Source organism: Nicotiana sylvestris, chromosome 7 (genome assembly GCF_000393655.2).
Source record: "Nicotiana sylvestris chromosome 7, ASM39365v2, whole genome shotgun sequence".
NCBI classification, from domain to species: domain Eukaryota; kingdom Viridiplantae; phylum Streptophyta; class Magnoliopsida; order Solanales; family Solanaceae; genus Nicotiana; species Nicotiana sylvestris.
The window spans coordinates 96,175,326-96,193,770 of NC_091063.1; the positions used below are offsets into that span (position 1 = coordinate 96,175,326).

The following is an 18,445-nucleotide window of genomic DNA, read 5'->3' on the forward strand; positions in this document are numbered from 1 at the left end:
GCGAGATGTGATCTCTATAAGTTGATGTTGGGCCGATCTGGAGGACTTGAGGTCGGATCTTTACCTATGGCTTGAGCACCGAGGTGTTGATTTTGTGAGCAAGTGTTTTGAACTTATATGTTCGCTATTTCCCCTATTGGTTTGAATGACGGCTGGATAGCTACGTGATGAGTATGTTAGTACTGCGAGATGTATCTATATGACCCGGAAGTGGCGAGGAAGGTCTGTTGGATGATAGATGAACCATTAAGTGTTTGATTTCCATTGTAATTGGATGTGTAGCCCCGAGTTATGGGCGCGTGAATAATCTTTTCATGTATCCTATTTGGAGTGAAGTAAATTTCATGTTACGGTATGAGTTTAGACTCAGGAAGATTAAGTGACTGTGTAATGTGTATGACAGTGGAAGGTATACAAAATGTTAATTGGAGGCAAAACAGGTGGGTTATCTCCTGCGGAGTATTCTAAGGTGGTGTGATCCTTATGTTGTCTATTAGAAGATCTCATTTACAAGTGAAGAATATGCGTTGAAATCTAAATTGTGCTGCCTAGAGAGTGAGCTTAACTATTGTGTGAGTGAATGCAAGAATTGCAGAAGAGTTAAAATTCCAGATGATTTGTGTTTCCACAAGCTTATGAAGGAATGAGTTCAATCTCACTATGGTATTACAGCAACAATAGAGTATGTGCGTTATGATTTATTGAGTGTGTTTTGTTATATGGCTTTGATCCAAGTTGGGGAGTTTGCTATTAATTAAGTTGATTGCACGGTTAAGAGCTTTATTGTTCCAGTCTGCCACAGAGATGCCTCGGTATTATTTGATCCCGGTTCCACCTTTTCTTATGTGTCATCATACTTTGCTCGTTATTTGGGTACGCCCCGTTAGTTTCTTGCTTTACCTGTTCATGTATCTACCCTAGTGGGTGATACTGTTGGTGTAGACCGTGTGTATCGGTCATGTGTAGTGACTATTGGGGGTCTGGAGATCCGAGTGGATCTATTGCTATTGAGCATGGTGGATTTTGATGTCATTTTGGGCATGGATTGGCTATCTCTGTGTCGTGCTATTCTAGATTGTCATGCTAAGATAGTCACTTTGGCTATGTCGGGTGTACCGCAGATGGAGTGGCGTGGTGCGACTGATTATATCCCTAGTAGAGTGATCTCTTTCTTGAGGGCCCAACATATGGTTGGGAAGGGTTGCCTTTCATATCTAACAATTGTGAGGGATGTTGGAGCTGAGACTCCTATTATTTATTATGTCCCAGTTGTGAGGGATTTTCCCGATGTTTTTCTTGCAGACCTGTCGGGCATGCCACTGGATAGGGATATTAATTTTGGTATTGACCTGGTGCCGGGTACTCAGCCATTTCTATTCCGCCATATCGTATGGCACCAGCAGAGTTGAAGGAATTGAAAGAACAACTTCAGGAACTCCTAGATAAGGGGTTCATTCGGCCTAATGTGTCACCTTGGGGTGCACCAGTTTTGTTTGTGAAGAAGAAGGATGGCACGATGAGAATGTGCATTGATTATAGGCAATTGAACAAAGTAACAATCAAAAACAAGTATCATTTGCCTCGCATTGATGATTTATTTGATCAGCTTCAGCGAGCGAGGGTGTTCTCCAAGATTGATCTCCGTTCGGGTTATCACCAGTTGAAGATCAAGGATTCAGATATTCTTAAGACTGATTTCAGGACTAGATATGGTCATTATGAGTTTCTTGTTATGTCCTTCGGGCTAACCAATGCCCCATAAGCATTCATGCATTTGATAAACAGTGTATTTCGGCCTTATCTAGATTCGTTCGTTATTGTATTCATTGATGATATTCTGGTGTACTCGCGTAGTCAAGAGGGGCACGCGGAGCATTTGAGAGTTGTGTTGCAGAGACTGAGGGAGGAGAAGTTTTATGCAAAATTCTCCAGGTGTGAGTTTTGGCTCAGTTCAGTGTCTTTCTTGGGGCACGTGGTGTCCAGCGAGGGTATACGGGTTGATCCGAAGAAGATAGAGGCGATTTAATGTTGGCCCAGACCGTCCTCATCCAAAGAGATTCGTAGCTTTCTTGGGTTAGCAGGCTATTATCGCCGGTTTGTTCATGGATTTTCATCCATTGCATTACCCTTGACCAAGTTGACTCAGAAGGGTGCTCCATTCGTATGGTCGGACGAGTGTGAGGAGAGCTTTCAGAAGCTCAAGATAGCCTTGACCACGGCTCCAGTGTTGGTTTTGCCATTAGCTTCAGGTTCATATACTGTGTATTGTGATGCTTCAATAGTTGGGATTGGTTGTGTGTTGATGCAGGAGGGTAGAGTTATTGCTTATGCTTCTTGGCAGTTGAAGCCCCATGAGAAGAACTACCCCGTTCATGATTTGGAGTTGGTTGCCATAGTTCACGCATTGAATATTTGGAGGCATTACTTGTATGGCGTATCTTGTGAGGTGTTCACTGATCATCGCAGTCTTCAGCATTTGTTCAAGCAAAAGGATCTTAATTTGAGGCAGCGGAGATGGTTGGAGTTGCTTAAGGATTATGATATCACTATATTGTACCATCCGGGAATGGCCAATGTGGTGGCCGATGCTTTGAGCCGAAAAGAAATGAGTATGGGTAGTTTGGCATATATTCCAGTTGGGGAGAGACCTCTTGCGGTTGATGTTCAGGCCTTGGCCAATCGGTTCGTGAGGTTGGATATTTCGGAGCCCAGTCGGGTGTTGGCTTGTGTGGTTTCTCGGTCTTCTTTATATGATCGCATCAGAGAGCACCAGTATGATGATTCGCATTTGCTTGTCCTTAGGGACAAAGTCCAGCATGATGATGTCAGAGATGTGACCGTCGGTGATGATGGTGTGTTGAGGATGCAGGGCCGGATTTGTGTGCCCAATGTGGATGGTCTTAGAGAGCTGATTCTGGAGGAGGCCCACAGCTCGCGGTATTCCATTCATCCGGGTGCCACGAAGATGTATCAGGATTTGAGGCAGCACTATAGGTGGAGAAGAATGAAGAAAGATATTGTGGGATTTGTAGCTTGGTGTCTCAACTGTTAGCAGTTGAAGTATGAGTATCAGAGACCGGGTGGCTTGTTTCAGTAGATGGTTATTCCCGAGTGAAAGTGGGAGAGAATCACTATGGACTTTGTGGTTGGACTTCCTCGGACTTTGAAGAAGTTCGATGCTATTTGGGTAATTGTGGATCGGCTGACCAAGGCTGCGCACTTCATTCCTGTGTGTACTACCTATTCTTCAGAGCGGTTGGCAGGGATTTATATCCGGGAGATTGTTCGGTTGCATGGCGTTCCTGTTTCCATCATCTCAGATAGAGGTACCCAATTTACTTCGCAGTTTTGGAGAGCCGTGCGGAGAGAGTTGGGTACTCAGGTAGAGTTGAGCACAGCGTTTCATCCTCAGACGGACGGACAATCCGAGCGTACTATTCAAATATTGGAAGACATGTTGCGTGCTTGTGTTATTGACTTTGGAGGTTCATGGGATAAGTTTCTACCACTTGCACAGTTTGCTTACAACAACAGCTACCAGTCGAGTATTCATATGGCTCCATATGAGGCTTTGTACGGGAGGCGGTGTAGATCTCCGGTTGGTTGGTTCGAGCCCGGCGAGGCTAGACTATTGGGGACAGATTTGGTTCAGGATGCCTTAGAGAAGGTGAAGGTGATTCGGGAGAAGCTTCGTATAGCGCAGTCACGTCAGAAGATTTATGCGGACCGGAAGGTTCGAGATGTGTCCTACATGGTCGGTGAGAAGGTCTTGTTGAAGGTTTCGCCCATGAAGGGTGTTATGAGATTTAGGAAGAAAGGCAAGTTGAGTCCTCGGTTCATTGGGCCTTTTGAGGTGCTTCAGAGGATTGGGGAGGTGGCTTATGAGCTTGCTTTGCCACCCAGCCTGTCGAGTGTGCATCCGGTATTTCATGTTTCTATGCTCCGGAAGTATATTGGGGATCCATCTCATGTTTTGGACTACAACACGGTTCGGTTGGATGATGATTTGACCTTTGATGTGGAGGCAGTAGCTATTTTGGGTCGCCAGGTTCGGAAGTTGAGGTCAAAGGATATAGCTTCAGTGAAGGTGCAGTGGAGTGGTCGGCCCGTGGAGGAGGCTACCTGGGAGACCGAGCGGGAGATACGGAGCAGATATCCTCATCTGTTTGAGGCTTCAGGTATGTTTCTTGACTCATTCGAGGACGAACGTTTGTTTAAGTTGGGGAGGATGTGACGACCCGACCAGTCGTCTCATGCGTTACCGCTCCATTTCCCCCATTTCAGCTTCTTTACGCTTCGTTATCCGTATTTTATGTGATTGAGTTTATTAGTTCGAGTTCGGAGAGGATTTGGTAAGAAATGAGACACTTAGTCTCTTTTAAGAAGGCTTAAGTTGGAAAAGTCAACCGGATGTTGACTTATGTGTTAGAAGGCTCGGAAGTGAGTTCCGATGGTTCGGTTAGCTTCGGGAGGTGATTTGTGACTTAGGAGCGCGATCGGAATGGATTTTGGAGTTGTAGAGAAGATTTAGGCTTGAATTGGAGAAATTGATATTTTGGCAAATTCTGGTTGATAGGTGAGATTTTGATATAGGGGTCGGAATAGAATTCCGAGAGTTGCAGTAGCTTCATTGTGTCATTTGGGATATGTGTGCAAAATTTCAGGTCATTTGGACAAGATTTGATAGACCTTTTGATCAAAAGCATAATTTAAGAGTTCTTGGAGTTCTTAGGCCTGAATCCTATGTTAAATTGGTGATTTGATGTTGTTGTGAGCGTTCCGAAGTTTTTAGCAAGTTTGAACGATGTCATGAGATGTGTTGGTACAATTGGTTTGAAGTTCCGGGAGTTCCGGGTAGGTTCCGGGATGTTTTAGTGCAAAAATCATAGTTGTAGCAGGTCTACAGGGGTTGCAGGCCCTAGAACTCACCCATGCAGTCCGCACAAAAATGAGTGCGCCCGCGGTGAGTGCTGTGCGGCCCGCACAAAAGCGCGTGCGGCCGCGGTAGGCATCGCGCGGACCGCACAAAATGGTGTGCGGCCGCGGTGAAGAACATTCCGCTAGTCCTACTTCGGAAGCTCATATCATTTGATCCACAAGTAATTGTTAGGTGATTTAAAAACGAAAGTTGTAGCCCTTCATATCTAGTTTCCGGAAAGGTAAAGATATCGCAATTTGGACATCTGTAGCAAAAGTTATGGCCAAAATACTAAAGCTTATCACTGCAGAGGGAGGCCTGTGCGGCCGTACGTTGCCTTTGCGCGGACCGCACTGGCTTGCGCGGACCGCGTGAGTTTTGGTGCGGCCCGCGGTAGCTGAACCTGAGGGGTACCTATAAATACGAGGTTTTGGGTTTTATTTAATATTTTGACCTAGAGAGCTCGGATTTTGGCGATTTTTCGAAGGTTTTTCAAGAAATTCATCGGGGTAAGTGATTTTAACTCAGATTTGGCTAGAATACATGAATCTATCACTGAATTCATCATTTAATTCGTGATTTGAGATGGAATTTGGGAAGAAAATTGTGAAACCTTTCAAAAATATAAAATGATGATTTGAAGGACCAAATGGTATCGGAATTTGGATAATTTTGGTATGGTTAGACTCGTGAGGGTATGAGGATTCTGAAAATGAAAATTTTACCCGATTTCGAGATGTGGGCCCGAGGCTCGGGTTTTGCTAATTTCGAGATTTTTGATATTTTTCGAATGTTTTCGCTTGGTCTTTGTTCCCTTAGCATATTGTGACGTATTCGTTCTGATTTTGGATAGATTCGATGCGTGTGGAGGCCAATTCGAGGGGCAAAGGCATCGCGAGCTAGAGAATTAGCTAGTTCGAGGTGAGTAATGGTTGTAAATGATGTCATGAGGGTTTGAAACCCCGGATTTCACATCGTATTGCTATATTGAGGCAAGATACGCGCTGGATGATAAGCGTGGGGTATTTCACTACTGGGGATTGTGACTTGGTCCATCCCGATTGATGACTTTACTGAATATTTGACTGAAATTCATTTGTTATCATCATGATTTGGGCTGATTGCCATATTTGGGCTTCGTGCCAACTATTTGAACCCTTCGGGGATTTTTATCACTGTTTCCTCACTACTTGACTTATTATTTGAACTCAGTCCTGTTGATATCTACTGTTTTACAAACTTAGCCACTTTTACTCAGATTTGAAACTTAAATGATATTTCTACATCATGTTTTGGGCTGAGAACTACTGTTTTACTAATGCCCAAGGGGCTTATGATGATTTCTGGACTGAGTGAGGCCGAGGGCCATATGTGAGGATATGCTGAGTGATATGAGGCCGAGGGCCTGAGATACTATTTATGCCATGCGGTGGCTTGAGTGATGTGAGTATATGCTGAGTGATGATGCCACGAGGTGGCTTGATATAGCGCTTGGGCCGTAAGGGGCCCCTCCGGAGTCTGCACACCCACAGTGAGCGCGGGTAGCCATGTGATTTGAAACAGCGGTAACAATGACACTGTATGATGCAATTTGGTCAGGTAACAATGGCTGACCATTATGCTGAGTGATTATGAGGTAGCCCGAGGGGCTGATACTATGCTGAGCGATTGATACTGTGCCCGAGGGGCGGATTTCTACTTGTTAATTACCTGTTAAATTACCTGTTTTACTTGTTTTAAAAAGGAATATCATTTGATTTCTTCACTGATTTATTGCTTTAAGTAATTTTACTGCTTGATATGGAATTGCTTTGTGCCTTTACGTGTTTTCATACTTTCAGCCATTATTTGTAATTATTACTCACTGAGTCGGAGTACTCACATTACTCACTGCACCATGTGTGCAGATTCAGGTATAGCAGAGGCCGCACCTGAGCGTTGATTCCTTCCAGGCTAGGCAGTGATTTGGAGTTACGAGGTAGTTGTTGATGTCCGCAGCTCCTTGTCTCTCTTATCCTCTATCATTTATGTTTTTTTCAGACTGTTGTATCGGATTCCATACTTTGTAGACCTATAGCAGATTCTGTAGTAGCTCATGACTTGTGACACCCCGGTTTGGGCTCTGTCAGGATGGTTCCTGTTGTTATTATCGTTAAATTCCGCAATTTATGAATATTATATTATATGTTACTACTGTTTATGATGATTAAATGTTTAAAAGAGGTGTTCCATTTTGATCTTGCTAGCCTTGTCTCCGCGAGAGGCGCCATCACGACCAGGTTCGGGTATTGGGTCGTGACACTAGGACACGACAACCATATAAACTTGTGCATTTAAATCATATACAAACAGAACAATAGAAACAAGAAATAACAGGTAAAGATGGGGAGGGGAACATGATGCGGGGAATATCAAGGTCTAACAATAAACCAATAGAGAAGCATAATGAACATTATATTTGTATTAACAAGAATAATTAAATAGTAACCATTGCATGGCATCACCCTTCATGCTTTTACTCTTGTTTTCATTATATGAAACAACAGAAACGGCACAGCATCACCCTTCGTGCATTACCTCTTATAATCATGGCATGGCATCACCATTTGTGCATTAACTCTCAAAATATTGGCACGACGTCACCCTTCGTGCATTAACTCTCAATTCATGGCACGACATCACCCTTCGTGCATTAACACTCACAATATCAGCACATCATCACCCTTTGTGCATTAACTCTCTCTTGCGATATTATGCACGGTATCACCCTTCGTTTTTTACACTCTTCCTCACCTAAACAATAAAAACAATACGTCCCGGCAAGGGAATCAATAAGAGATACAATAACATCCTGGCATGGGATTTAGCTATAACCAATATCGTTTCAACAGTTACTTCACACGATGAATCTCAACTCGAGCCAATGCTCAACAATGGTCAATTACCAAGAAAATTACCACAAGTTTTGTTCAACATTGATAATCATCAATTTCGGAGCGAATAGTACATTATAGAGTCACAACAATCATGGTATAAAACTCACAGTCATGATTGACATCAACGTATAGATACTCGTCACCACACCTATACGTCGTGCTCAATACTAACACGTAGAAAATAAGACTACAACTCATATTCACTCAAGCTAAGGTTAGACCAAACACTTACCTCAATTCCACGGACAAGATTAAGCCTCAATTGTCGCTTTACCTCTCGGTTCCACTTCCAATTCTCTTGTATCTAGTCATAATTTACTTAATAACATCAATAAATGCTAAATAAACCAATTCTAATGCATGAATATAGATTTTCCAATGTTTTCCCCAAAATGTCAAAAATAGACCCCGAACCTGCTTAGTCAAAACTCGAAGTCCGAACCAAAATCCGATTACCCATTCACCCACGAACTCAAATATGCAATTAGTTTTGAAATCCTGCCTCAATTTGAGGTCCAAATTCCCAAAATTTGAAAGTCCTAATTTCTACCCAAAAAAAACAATTTTCTATGAAAAGCCCTAGATTTTGAAGTGAAATTATGTAAAAAGATGAATTGGATTGAAGAAGATGAGTTAGAAATCACTTACCTAAGATTTGGAGAAGTTTGAGCCTTTGAAAAATTGCCTAAAGATGATTAGAGTTTGGGAAAAGTGAAACGTGATGAAAAATCCCATCTGAAATCTCACTTAACAGGTGCAGTTATTGCAATTGCGATCAGGGGTTCGCAATTAAAAAATTTGCTCCCTTCATATTTGCGACAATTACGTCGTATTTGCGACTACTGTGACCTTCGCATTTGCGAAGAAAAAGCTTGCAAATGCGAACAAGGCTGGCCTGGGCATTCATTGCAATTGCAATCAGCCCCCTTGCAATTACTAAACCTGACAGGCGTGCAATTGCGAAGCCTGACCTCGCAATTGCAAGATCAGAGCCTGCAACAAATACCATATGCAAATCAGAAATTTTCTAAGTCCAAACTCACTCCGTGGCCTATCCAAAACTCACCCGAGCCCTCGGGGCTCTAAACCAAACATGCACGCAAGTCTAAAAATATCATATGGACTTGCTCGTACGACCAAATCATCAAAATAACATCAACAACTTCGAATTTAACCTCAAATTCATGAAATTCACAAGATAGTTCAAATTTTCCATTTTCTCAACCTAGGGTCCAATTTATATCAAATCATCTCCGATTCTTACCAAATTTCATATATTCGACTTAAATATTATTTTAAACCTATACCGAGCTCCAGAACTAAAATACGGGTCTGATACCATCAAGAACACACATCATTTCTTTTCCAAAAGTCTTTATATTTTCCAGCAAATACTTTTCTTTAAAAAAATCTTTTCTCGGACTAAGGACCTCGGAATTCGATTTCAGGCATACGCCCAAGTTTTATATTTTACTACGGACCCTATGAGACCGTCGAAACACGGGTCCGGGTCCGTTTACCCAAAATGTTGACCGAAGTTAACTTAATTCCATTTTAAAGGCAAAACTTAGCATTTTTCTCAAATTTTCATATAAAGGCTTTCTAGATATATGCCCGAACTGTGCACGCAAATCGAGGAGAGATAAAAGGAGGTATTCAAGGCCTCGGGATGTAGATTTGACTTATAAAATAAGAGATGACCTTTTGGGTCATCACAAAACTCCTTCAATCCAAAATGAATAGGCGTGTCTCCAACTAAAAACCATATGTAACGACCCGGCCTGTCGTTTGATAGTGTAGCCATGTTCTCCTATTTACTGTTCATTTTGTTCTTTATAGCTGTTATGTGACTTGTCGGGGTAGTTGGTTCAGGTCTGGAGAGACTTCTGAATGAATTGAGACACTTAGTCAAGTTAGAAGCTTAAGTTGAAAAGGTTGACCGGATGTTGACTTATGTGTAAATGACTCCGGAATGGAGTTTTGATGGTTTCGGTAGCTCCGTTGGGTGATTTTTAACTTAGGAGCATTTCCGGATTGTGATTTGGAGGCCTATAGTTGAATTAGGCTTAAAATGATGAAAGTTGGAAATTTGGAAGTTTGACCAAGAGTGAACTTTGGGGTTACCGGGCTTGGATTGGGGTTTTGGGAGTTGGAGTAGGTCAGTAGTATCATTTGTGACTTGTGTGCAAAATTTGAGGTCAATCGGACGTGATTTGATAGGTGTCGGCATCGTTTGTAGAAGTTAGAATTCCTTAGTTTCAATAGGCTTGAATTGGGATGTGCTTCATGTTTTGATATCTTTTTATGTGATTTGAAGGCTCGACTAAGTTCGTATGATCTTTTAGGACTTGATGGCATGTTTGGTTGAGGTCCTAGGGGCCTTGGGTCAGTTTCGGATAGTTAACGGATCGATTTTGGACTTGGTGTTATGGCTGAAGATTTTCTGGTGTGTGTATCTGGTTTCCTTATACGCGATCACGTGGGCAGGGTCGCGATCGCGTAGGATTGTTTGGGGAAGTGGTTATTTTTGCCCTATGCATTCGTGAGTGGTGGTATGCGTTTGCGTAGGTTTGGCTAGGCAGTGCATCGCGAATGCGTGGGCATTGCCACGTTCGCGAAGAGGTGAGGAGGCAACTGGGTGTCACGTATTTGTACTTCGCGATCGCGTGAGGTGAGACGCAATCGCGTAGGTTGGAGGAAGTTGTGGTACGCGTTCGCATGGAGTTCTCCGTGTTCGCGTAAGGTAAGTTAGAGGGGCAGACTATTTTGTGATTGGTGATCACGAGGCAATTTTTGCGATCGCGATTAAGGATCACTAGGCAGAACTTTAAATATTTCAAAACGAGGGTTTGAGTTCATAACACAAAAATTGATTTGGGAGCTCAGTAGGAGGCGATTCTTGGAGATATTTTCACGTGGGTGCTTGGGGTAAGTTATTCTTACTTAGTTTTGGTTAATTTTCATGATTATGCCTTTGATTTCATCAATTAAATTTGTGAGTTGGGGTGGAAAATTTGGAAAAGTGGAGAAAAGTTCCTAGGCAAAATTTTGAGGTTTTGATCAATATTTTAGTATCAGATTTGAGTAACTTTTGTATGGGTGGACTCGTGGTCGAATGGATGTTATGATTTTATGACTTTTACCCAATTCCGAGATGGGGGCCTAGTGGCCAACTTTTGAGCTGACTTTTTAAATTTTGATTTAAAGCTTAGTATTTTCCTATGGAATTGATTCCTTTAGCTCGTGTTGATCATATAGAATTATTTGTGGCTAGATTCAAGGCATTCAGAGGCTCTTTTGCGAGGCAAAGATGTGTTGGAGTAGAGATTTGCATAGCTTGAGGTAAGTAACAGTCCTAAATTTGGTTCTGAGGGTATGAAACCCCTTATTATGTGTCATGTGATTGGTTTTGAGGTAACACACCTACTAGGTGACGGGCGTGTGGGCGTGCACTGTAGGAATGGTGAATTGGTTAATTCCATGGAACTGTATAGTCGAATAATCTATTTTTTATCTGTATATTCTCCATGTGTTATAGTAATATAACTACAAATCATGTTTAGGCTATGTGTTGGTATTATAGGTACCCACAGAGGTTGTGTTACATGTTATTGTTTGTACTCAGTCTTAGTTTTACTTGCATATCATGTCTAAGTCTCTATTGTTCCTTGTTGATACATTATATCATTTCTGTTTGGGATGATTTTTATGATTACTAAGAGCCCGAGAGACTAGAGAGGTTGATGACTGAGTGAGGCTGAGGGTTTGATTGTGAGGATATTTATGGGATCGGGTTGCACGCTGCAGCATATTTCGTTGATTTATGACATGATTGGCTTGTTATAGTGATTGGGCTAAATGAGCCCCTCCGGAGTCTATACACACACCCAGTGAGTACATGTACCTATTGAGTGCGAGTGCCGAGTGCCGATTGTTGTGCGACTGAAAGGAATGAGTGACTGTAAGGAATAGGTGATTGTGAGGTTAGAGTGAATGGGAGGACTGAGTGACTGTTGCTCTAAGAGGATGCATTTGACTTGTTTACTATTGCACTCAGCTGTCATATATTATTGTCTTGAAATTCCTGAGAGATATTATATTCTGTTTCACATGAACTTGACGTGAATTAACTGATTTGACTTAAATTGTCGAACTTGAAAGCATGTCTACCTTCCTATATTGAAATTACTGTAATTGAACTCTAATTGTGGAGCTCGTCACTACTTTCAGTTCTTTATTTGGTATTGTTACCTACTGAGTTGCTTGTACTCGCGCTATACCATGCACTTCGTGTGTAGATCCAGGTATTTCAAGACACGGTGGGTGTTGATTCCTTTGCACAATTGATCATTTGGAGATTTCAATGTAGTTGCCCGACGTTTCGCGGGCTTTCCGATTTATGTATTTAGTTTTAGACTATTATAGACAGTACTCCTAGACTTGTGTTGTATAGACGCTCATATACTCCGTAACACCCCGATATTGGGAATTTTCGTGTTGTGTTTTGGGTTTTCTATCCTGTTTATGAGAACTTTTATTATTTAAACTACTTGACTCATTTCAGCTTCTTCGCGTAATAAATTCGGCGAATCAGCAGGGAATGGACAAGTTGTCCATTGAACTGTGTCCAGTGCTCTGAAAGTTTTGCAAATTGTCCAAAACAACTAATACTAAACTTTATCATCAATTTGATTGTTCTAAGTTTATCCTTGAACTCATGAAATACAAATTCTAGACCTGACACTAATCTTGGCTGGAAAACGTTTATGCTTTCTTAAAGAAGTCCTGGATTTGTATTTAGATACATCGATCGCACTTACAAACACACGAATTGACAGAGCATCTTTGTCACCTTCAACTGCTGTATGTATTTCAGTTTCCAACCCATCTTCAAGTTGTTCATCATTTTCTTCATCATCATCTTCTTTTTTTTCTTCTTCAGCATTTTTATCAACCTCCTGAGCAGCATTATCACCATTTTCATCATCCTCCCCATCTAAAGATTCATCATCACTGTCCTCTCTTTTTTTTACAATTGTTTTTTGGAAACTTGTTCTTCCATTTGAGTTTGTGCTGCATTTATATCCAAGTCTTCTTCCTCCTCCTCATCAACACCCTCTAATATGCTTCTTTGCAATTGATTTCTTCCTTATGTTACCTACTTGAAAATATGCAATGTCATATTTAATAATTTGAAACTTATGATCGGAATAGGAAAAATAAGCCCAAATTCTAGCAAACATCTATGACCAGAAGACAATCGACTGCATTCTGAGTAACAATACAGTGCTTGTCGGGTCTATAGTGATGATTCCCCCCAAAATCAAAGCTTGATTCTTGTCTCTTTCCGTCGGAAACCACTGTGCTCGAGAGGGTTGAGTGAGATATAGAAGAGAGAGCAGAGAGTAGGGAGATGACATAGAATTTGAGTAAAAAAATAAGAGAAAAATATTATTTTTCAAACCTTATAGATGACCCACAAATTTTTAAAATATTAAAAAGATACTATCCACCTTAACTCACTCATTTAATCATTTTCTAACCCAAAAGAAATTGAAAAAGAAGGTCACTTGACCAATTTAAGTTTTGAGGAGTTGTTCTTGACAATTCCTCTCGAGTAACCCAATGAACTTTATAAGTCATTTCTATAACTTGGATTCAAGGAATTAACTGTCCCTTTTAATTACCTTGGTAGAGTTATGTCACTCAATTACATGTTTCAAGATGAGGTCTTTACGAGGATACCTCATGATTTGCCACCCTATGAGGATTACACTTCAGACGATGTGCTGGAAACACCCCTATTTCTCTTTTTCGTTTGAAAACGCGTTGAACCCAAATGACTGCCGTAAGTGTGACGTTTCTTCCGCAAAAGCAGATACATAACTCAGAAGAAGTTTGTGACTATATGCGTCAAAAAGTTTGAAAAACACACATCCAAAGAAGTCAAAAGTAGTCCAAGGGTAGAGTTGTCATTACATCTCACATTAACCGCAGGTCCTGGAGTCATTTCGGTCATAATGTAAAAACTCACTCTTCATTGCCATCACCATCTACTCATCAATAGTACGAAGAGAGTGCTCTCAAGCAAAGGATTTTTCTAGAGAGAGAGCGCGAGTGTGTGTGTGTGAAAGAGAGAGAGAAATAGAGATGGCGAGGAGACCGGACGAGGAGTACGATTACTTGTTCAAGATAGTGTTAATCGGAGATTCAGGAGTAGGCAAATCCAATTTGCTCTCCAGATTCACTAGAAATGAGTTTTGCTTGGAGTCCAAATCTACTATCGGCGTTGAATTCGCCACTCGTACTCTCCAGGTCCTCTTTTAAATACGACGAATCCATCTTTTTTTATTATTCATTTCAAACTGTATGCAATCTCTGTTTCTCCTCGCTCTTGCGAATTCGAATTTTACATTTCTGCGTCTCTGGACCTATGCATCAGTGCACTGTCATTGATCATATATTAGCTCGATTTTACTTAAGACCTGGATGATGTGTGTGCATTCCCTCGTTTTGTGGCATGAACTTAGTTTTCGTGATTTGGATTAAATAATGCGCTTGTGCTTGAATATTTGCGATTTTTTTGGATCTATGGCACGGCAGCCTTCTTTTTACTTCTTAGATCTTTGCAATCTAGCCGAGCCTGGTTACTTAATTTTTTTCATCGATTCAAGTTATTAAGTAGGCGTTTGGAGTATACTTGAGTTGACGTTCAGAAAAGAGTATTTGAAGTTGAAAAAAAGTTTGTTGATATTGTGTTTTAGCAAGAGCTTTATGGGAAGTTTTCCTTTTTTGAGAAAGTTAAAGATTTGTGAGTGGAAATGAGAATTTCACTTGAAAGATGCCTTCAAACCAATATTTCGTTTCTTGTTCAATTACTGAACTACATTTGCAAATACTCGTGGTCAAACTAATATTTTTGATTATTGACGTATACTGCAACAACAACAAACTTTACCCCTACCTTATGAAGGAAGAAAGGTTGTTTCCGATAGACCCTCGGCTCGTAATTATTGAAGTATAGTATTTGTAAATATTGATATCTAGACAGGCCCTATAAGCTTCTTGGGATCCCCAGATCACTTAATGCAATATTAGATGTTTGGATTTGAAGAAACATAAATAAGGAAAAGTAAGAGTGCCGGATTAAGAAAAAGAATAAGTGAGGTTATTGAAAATTCACTCCATTTTCTTGAACTTTTTGGAATCTATATTTAAAGCGAATATTTAACAGAATTATGTGAGAATATAATTTTTTTAAAATAAGTATATTAAAAAAATATAAACTAGTTTTACTTGATTCCTTTTTGAATTTGTATTTAAACTGGATGACTAACAACATAATTTGAAATATGAACAGGGGCAGAAGGGCGACGGGTTCGGCCGAACCTAGTAGCTTTGGTCCAAACATTATATTTGTCTTAAGAAATTTATTGAATATACACAAATTATTAAGTTAGAACCCAGTAACTTAAAAGAACTTGAATCCTGAACCCATAAGCTTCAAATCCTGGCTCCGCATTTGAATATGAACACACTTTGAGAGTGACTTGGTTTCCATAACAATATCGATACAACTAACATGAGCCTGTTTTTGTTCATGTTACAAAGGTTTATTTGGTATTATACATATTTATTGGTAATTCAAATGTACCATACTCAGGAAAATTTACATTTATGGTTTACATGGTTATTCATAGAAGTCTGTGATCGATGTTTCAGATTGAAGAAAAGCGAAACAGGGAGTATAAAAGCCATAAGCTTACTGGAGCATATATGTTTGGGTGAGAAAAGAGAGATAGATAGAAAGAAAGGGATAAAATCATGAGTATTAATTTACGTTCCATTTTTGTCCAAGGTGAGAGAAGTAGATAAAACCTCTTATAATGAATGTCTTTGTATTGCCTAATATATCTTTGCTTGTAGATAGAAGAAATACTTTCATTACGGATATTAGTGTCAGTGGCGACATGACACAATCCTTTTGTTTCCTAATCAATCCAAAAATAGAATAGTAACGGTCCTCTCTTCATTCCTCTCTTTTCTGCATCAGATGGTCTCTCTCTTTTCTCTTCCTTTGTCTCAATTATTATCCATTTTATGTTTGGGAAAAAAACTCATAACCTATCCTTTTGACGTGCTTTGACTAATGAGGAGGGAGTTGTTTTCGTGGTTGCAATCTGTGTAATTGTATTTGCTTCATGGTTTTACGTTTCTCAAAAGTCCTTGTGTGGTTGATGGCCATCTTGTTAATATGCTCTGATTTGGGTGCCCATTTAGGAGGTGCCAAACAGACCAGGTCCAGTCATTATATAATGCATTAATAATACCGGGCTGATATCATTAACCGTGCTAATTTTGGTATGGAAGTTATGCATGAACGTAATGCTCACAACTTCCCGATAAGTTTTGGCTAATGTGATAAAGATGCCAATTAGTGTTTATGAGCATATTCACTACAAGGAGAGAGCACAACAGAAGAGGCTAGAGTTGTTTTGCATTTTTTCCTAATTGCTAACTTCACGGGGTAGGTCTTTTTACTGGGAGTCACCGATAACAATGCTAGTAGCATCCTCTTTGCTTGAAATGGTGATGAATGAAGATGCTAAAATGCAATTAATTAAGAAGATTATCCTCCTGATCTAATCTGAAGGCTGATACAAAACTGATACATGAGAGGTTGTAAATGGTAGATACATCATAGTAAAATATTTTATTATGGAAGAAGCTTCATAATTACTGAAAGGAACATGGTTCACATTCCCAATCTGCATCATATGGACTCTCTAGAAGGAAAATAATTTCAGATGTTTTGACGGAAAAACTAATCCTGTTTATAGATTGAAGGCTTTGTCTCTAACTAAGCTTTTCAGGTGTAACTTTCATTTTGTAGGTGATTGAGGCTCCCTACAGTTATAACAGGATTGGCCTAACTACTTTTGTAACTTACAGCACTTCCTTAGTGCTAATTTGTGAGTTATACAAAGTTACCTTTCATAAAATTAAAAGAAAAATCACTTTATTAAGAACTCAACATTTTATGCAGTGATGACATTTGGTATTAATTCCACAAAGTTAAGGAAAACATAGCCTTTATGACTACTACAAACATAGTTACATTATGTCTTGCTTGATTTTGGATCCAATTATTTGTTTTCAAGTTTTGGAACTCTTAGAAACCTAAGACATGATGCCAACGGTCCTTGTACATTTAAAAAAGCTTAGTCCTCTCTATTTAACCTTCTCTTCTTTTTTTTCCCTTGAACTTTGCACAGAAGAAGCAAAATAGAAAGGGGCATTCTAATAATAAATAATAGATGGCTTTGCACTGCCTTAGTGCGTTTTTTATAATACACTTGTTACCATTCACAAAAAAAAAAAAAAAAAAAAAAAAAAAAAGAGAAACGATCTTGTATTTTGCATATTAAGCGTGTGATGTACAGCACAGTTGACTTCACTGGAATAATGGAAAAGTAGCCAGGAGTTCCAAAATTAAGAGTAAAGTTATGCTCCAAGTCACTAGGAGGTCAAACGTGATTGCTAGAAACCATTTAAGTGAAGTCTACCTTTGTATAGATGTCATGATATTTTCCATGTATTTAAATATTCAGACATGCTTTTGACATGCTGTAAGCAAGTAAATATCACTTTTCTGTTTGTTGAATGAGCAAATGTAAATTGCCACCTCTGTGGGTGTTTCTATATTACCAAACGGTGCACTTTGAAAAAATTCTTTCATGCTAAACTGATGATATATGCACAGGTTGAGGGAAGGATCATTAAGTCTCAGATCTGGGACACCGCTGGACAGGAGAGATATAGAGCCATTACAAGTGCTTACTATAGGGGTGCACTTGGAGCTCTTCTGGTATATGATGTGACAAAACCTATGTCCTTTGAAAATGTCAGCCGGTGGTTAAAGGAACTGAGGGATCATGCAGACTCCAACATTGTGATTATGCTCATTGGAAACAAGACTGATCTGAAGCATCTGCGAGCAGTACCTACAGAGGATGCTCAGGGCTACGCTGAAAGAGAAGGGCTTTCTTTCATTGAAACATCTGCTTTGGAGGCAACGAACGTAGAAAAAGCTTTCCAGATGAATCTTTCAGAAATCTATCGGATAATCAGTAAGAAGTCGCTCTCTTCAGGAGAGGACCCAGCACCTGCTAACATTAAAGAAGGGAAGACTCTTGTTGTTGGAGCAGAGGAGATAAACACCAAGAAAGCATGTTGCTCTTCTTAATGGTCATCAGCTCGTTCAATCCGCTGTTTGATTCCAATTCACAATTGATTGCTTTTATCCTTTTGTTTTTATCTATTTGTTATCATTATTCTAATTAAATTTTGAACGTATTTGTTTTATATTTTCTATCAATCGGTTTGATCCTTTTTTTATGATTATTGTAATTAATTTTTGAACATTTTCTTGATTGAGGTCAAATAGAAGTGCTCATACTTCAAGCTTTACGAGTTCCTTTCCCATGCAATTAAGCTATTCTCACGTAAGGGGAATCAAACCTCCTACGGCTACACTCTTGTTAGTATACCAAATTGGTGAAGCCCTCCGTACCCAATTTCAAAGCTAGTA

General features: G+C 40.0%; 1 protein-coding gene across 1 annotated transcript; it reads left to right on the top strand.

Annotated features, from left to right (window-relative positions):
- Nucleotides 1–13,770: 13,770 nt before the first annotated feature.
- LOC104215946 (ras-related protein RABA2a-like) lies at nt 13,771–18,324 on the top strand. Its single transcript, XM_009765887.2, has 2 exons — nt 13,771–14,169; nt 17,618–18,324. The coding sequence occupies exons 1-2, from the start codon at nt 14,005–14,007 to the stop codon at nt 18,098–18,100; spliced, it is 648 nt and encodes a 215-aa protein (XP_009764189.1). The 5' UTR covers nt 13,771–14,004; the 3' UTR covers nt 18,101–18,324.
- The last annotated feature ends 121 nt before the right edge of the window (nt 18,325–18,445 follow it).

Bases quoted from the DNA above. Each gene is read 5' to 3' on its own strand.
- LOC104215946 (XM_009765887.2), top strand. From the start codon at position 14,005: ATGGCGAGGAGACCGGACGAGGAGTACGATTACTTGTTCAAGATAGTG. The intron at 14,170-17,617 runs GTCCTCTTTTAA...ATATATGCACAG, and splicing joins TCGCCACTCGTACTCTCCAG to GTTGAGGGAAGGATCATTAA.